Source organism: Aplysia californica, unplaced genomic scaffold (assembly GCF_000002075.1).
Source record: "Aplysia californica isolate F4 #8 unplaced genomic scaffold, AplCal3.0 scaffold00028, whole genome shotgun sequence".
Lineage (NCBI taxonomy): Eukaryota > Metazoa > Mollusca > Gastropoda > Aplysiida > Aplysiidae > Aplysia > Aplysia californica.
Window position 1 is genome coordinate 1,561,936 of NW_004797298.1, and position 4,812 is coordinate 1,566,747.

Consider the following 4,812-nt stretch of genomic DNA (forward strand, 5'->3'; position numbering starts at 1 on the left):
CACACACACACACACACACACTCTCACACACACACACACACACACACACACACACAAATATACACACACTCTTTCTCTCTCTCAATCTCTTTACCGTCGCAGTTGAATGAAAGTCAGAAGCAAAATTCAAGGTTTCTATAGCAATTCTATAGACATGCATGCTTGTCATGTCACTTGTAGTTTTCTCTTTACAATACCATTCACGACCTCTCCCACAGGTAGTTTTCTCTTTCCCATAATATTCATGATCTCTCCGACAGGTAGTTTTCTCTTTCCCATAATATTCACGACCTCTCCCCCAGGTAGTTTTCTTTTTCCCATAATATTCACAACCTAGTTTCTCGTCCCCACCCACCCCCACCACACTTTCAGGGCACCTCCGTCATCGGGCCACCCGGTATTCCTGGAGAGCCAGGCTTCCCCGGCAGCAATGGTGAGGTGGGATCGCGCGGACCCCAGGGCTTGCAAGGACCCCCCGGACCCCCCGGACCTCCAGGACCAGCCTCTGGAGCTGGCACCGGTGTCTGGATTGACGGCAGTTCTGGAGACGGAGAACTTGAACCCGGACCCCCTGGACCTCCTGGACCCCTGGGACCTGTCGGACCCGAGGGACCTCCTGGTGCCGCCGGACCCAAGGGAGAGCCCGGATTTCCCGGACTTGATGGTAAATAGACAATTTAAACGTAATATATTGTGTGGGGAAAGGGGAGGGGGAGCGGGAGAGGAGTGCCTTTTTTTCCTTTTTCTTTTTTTCTTTCCTTTTAAAGATGTATTTTTTTTAGTCTGCCAATTTATTGGTATCCGAACACAAGTTACGAAACTTACTGCTGCTGCTGCTGCTGTTTTTGTTGTTGTTGTTGTTTATTTGTTTACTTGTTGGGGATTTTTTGCGTTTTGTTTTGTTGGCTCATGAAAAGAATTGTAACTTCGTCTTTCATACAGATATTTTCTTCTGTTTTGTTTTTTTAATTATCTGAAACTCAAACTAAACAGGCAACAGTAATATACATACCATGTTTCTGCTGATATGTGTATGATTGTTCCAACTGTGCAGCTGCTGCTGATGGGACATTTTGCGTGCTGAAAAAGTTAACTTGACCCTTTGCTTTTCAGGTGAGCCTGGTATTGACGGAACTCCTGGCCAGCCAGGTATCCAGGGTGTGCCAGGTCTGCCTGGCAAGTTTGAGGGCAACATGGAGGACCTGATCGGACCGCAGGGACCCCCAGGACGTGCCGGAATCCCGGGGCCTGTTGGACCAGAGGGACTGCCGGTGAGAGAGAGGGGAAATTAGAATCTTGCCAGCTCCGTGTGTGTGTGTGTGTGTGTGTGTGTGTGTGTGTGTGTGTGTGTGTGTGTGTGTGTGTGTGTGCACGTGTGTGTGTATGTGTGTATGTGTTGTTGTTGTTTGTCTTTTTGGGGGGGGGGATGGGTATGTTATAAGGTTGTTGAGACAGCATTAGATATGGTGTTTGATGGAAAGATGGTGTGACAGCTTTGAAGAAAGCGTGTAACAGTTGGTATCCTGAATGACGAGATTGGTGGTGGTTGTTGTTGATGGTGCTATTGTTGCTGTTATTGTTCTAGTTCTTGTTGTTGAGGCTGCTGTTATAAATCCAGGAATGGGTTGATTGTGGGTGGGTTGGGGGGTGGGAGGAAGTGGGAGTCTTAGCCTAGATCACTACCTGTCCATGCCATCTTATGACTACATCATGTAACTAACTTGTTCCCATCTAGTCATGTTACGTCAGTGCAACTACAGATGTCATCTCACCTGGCTATTGCTTTCACCTATACCATCCAATAACATATATTATGTTCTTTTCACCCTACTCTGTTTTAATGCTAAAAAATGAGCCCATGTTGAATTAGTTCATCATAAACCATCGCTTAACAACTTAACCAAGTTTGCTAACATTGTTGTTCGATAAGATAAGATAAAGTAAGGTAAAGTAAGATCAAATCAGATAAGATAAGATAAGACAAACCTTATCTATCCACGATGGAAATGCTGGATGGACACCCCAGACCATCAACATACAAAGATTCAGCCTCAACAGAGATGCCACTGATGTGGAATGCATAAACAGTGATAATATTGGTCTGAGACTTTCTTTCTGAGAACTGAAATTCTTGGAATTGTTGAGCAGAGATGTAGATATAATATGAAACATATGATTAATCTTTTGTTAATATGAATGAATGCCTCAGGATATAAGTGAGTACTGATCGTAATATATTATACTATGTTGTTGTGCTTATTAGCATTTGTCTAGATTCATCAGTTTATTGTTTTAATTTCTCCCCTATCTCCCGTTTTTTATAGAGTTTATACTCTCATTATTGATATACTTGGTTGTTTTTTTTGTGTGTGTTGTTGTTGTTTTTCATTAGATGGGTGGTTGTATCTAGTTAAACCAGGGGTGTCTTTTTCTAATGGCAGATATATGACACGAAGGTGTTCTAAATAAACTAGAAAGAGAGGGCGTGAGGAAGAGACAGAGAGAAAGAGAGAGATTTTGTGTGTATGTGTGTGTGTGTGTGTGTGTGTGTGCGTGTGTGTGTGTGTGTGTGTGTGTGTGTGTGTGTGTGTGTGTGTGTGAATGTAGTACAGAGTGGGGGTTTTTTAAACTTGAGTTTTCAGGGCTATGTTGAAAATTTATGAACTGAACTTATTCTCTGCTTAGTTAATTAACAGTAGTCAGTTTTCGTAGAGCTGAAAATGAAGCTCTTTCACTACAAATAAATATAGTGGTTGCTTCATGTTCGTACTAAAATAGCAATGAATCTGTCATACAACTTCCTACTGTAACAAGCCATTGAAGTATATATAAGTACTGTGCCAAGGTATGTTACTCACAGTGTCAAACCCGCTCAATATCTATTGTAATATCAGGGAAACTACCCCTTGATACCAAGCCGAAGTTTTTTCTTGTTTGTTTTTGTTTTTGTTTTTATTTTAGACTCCCTTAACATGTGTCTTTATTTGCTTTCCCAAGTTCTCATTCGTGCTTTAAAGAAGGCTTCGTGTTTTTGTACACTGTGGAGAATTTTTTTTCTTCTATAATTTATATATCTGTTGTTGTTGTTGTTTTGTTTTTTTTTTGTTTTTTTTGTGGCTATTCAATTCCTTGACTGAAAGAGGGTTTGTGTTTTTTAAAACATTGGAACTACGAACTCTTTCTTCTAGCTTTCAGTGTTTTAGAAGTCTGAGCTTATATGTTGACTTAACATGAAATGTTTGTTCCCTTCAATTATTATCCTTCTACCCTCACTTTGCAATTATCTTAAATTTGTTTCCCTCATTGCAATGTGAACCCAAAAATACTTTGAGTGTGTTCTGATATAATAATCCCCACCCCCTCTTTTTCTGCTTTCATTCTGAGTTTCGTTGTTAGACGTTAATGTTTTGTCTCTGCGTGTGACATTACCATCGGTCTGTCAGAGATGATATTTTTCTCACCTATGAGCAAAGACGTCGTCTTATTTTATGCCATTTTTGCCTTCATTCAGCTTTAAGTGGTCTTTTGTTTCTCAGTGTACTTCCTTTCCAATACATATATCAAGTTTTGAATGCCACTTGTAATAAGAGATGTTGATGAGTCATGTACTCATTGTGTAAGGTTGTCACATTTTTTCCAGCGAATTGTCTGCCGTACAGAGGTTCAATAAAACTTAAAGCTGTTGGCTTCAGCATTTATCAGTTTCTGCATTCCATTCGCTGTCTCTTCCTCCTCCTCCCCCCTCCTCCTCCTCCTCCTTCTCTTTCTCATCATCTTCCTTCTCCCTTTTAAAAAATCTTATTCTCTTCCTCTTCATCTTCCTTTTCAGTCGTTGTCACCTTGTCAGATAAACTTTCTTTATGAAGATATGATATTATATGAATCAAACTGTCCGCTTTTTGTCAAGGTCCCTCCCTATGCTCTTTTTCTGAATAACAAAGGATTCAAAGGAAGTGACTCTGTGTCTGTCATGTTTCATTAGTCTATGACATGTCCCATCTGATGTGTCTTTCATGTGTCATTAGTCTTTTCCATGTTCCATCTGATGTGTCTTTCATGTGTCATATGTCATTAGTCTATGCCATGTTCCATCTGATGTGTCTCTTCTTGTGTCATTAGTCTATGCCATGTCCCTTCTGGAGTGTCTCTCATGTGTCATATTTCATTAGTCTAACATTCTCCTTTTAAAGTGTCTCTCATGTGTCAGTGGGTGGTTGGCGGGTGATCTGGTGTGGTTTGCTTCTTCTTTCCTATCAAACAGCTATCGTCTTAATCTCCCCTCTTTTTTGTGTTTGTTTCTCTCTTGTAATACTTCTAATATTCGCCACTTATATGACTTTATTGCGTTGCAAGTGCAGTAAAACTCTTACTAAAACTAACTCTCACGTTTCATAAGTCTATTACATGTCCCTTTTTATGTGTCTGTCTCTCATGTGTCATTTGTCATTCGTCTAACATACCCCGTTTAATGTGTCTCTCGTGTGTCATGAGTCTAACATGTCCTATACTTGCTGTGTCCACGCAGGGTGTGACTGGACAACAGGGAGAGAGAGGGCCAGAAGGACCACTTGGACCCAAGGGAGACCCAGTAAGTGTGTCTTGTGTGTGAGTGTGTGTGTGTGTGTGAGAGAGAGAGAGAGAGAAAGAGAGAGAGAGAGAGAGAGAGAGAGAGAGTGAGTGAGTGAGAGAGAGAGAGAGTGAGTGAGAGAGGGCCAGAAGGACCACTTGGACCCAAGGGAGACCCAGTATCTGTGTCTTGTGTGTGAGTGTGTGTGTGTGTGTGTGTGTGTGTGTGTGTGTGTGTGTGTGTGA

General features: G+C 41.4%; 1 protein-coding gene across 1 annotated transcript in view; it reads left to right on the forward strand.

Moving 5' to 3' along the window:
- Positions 1–4,812, forward strand: part of LOC101855544 (collagen alpha-1(I) chain) — a gene marked incomplete at its 5' end in the record, with an annotated part of 40,753 nt that overhangs the window by 2,900 nt on the left and 33,041 nt on the right. The window contains 3 exon segments of the mRNA XM_035973615.1: positions 373–664; positions 1,114–1,271; positions 4,526–4,588. Coding sequence (XP_035829508.1) covers positions 373–664; positions 1,114–1,271; positions 4,526–4,588 — 513 coding nt within the window.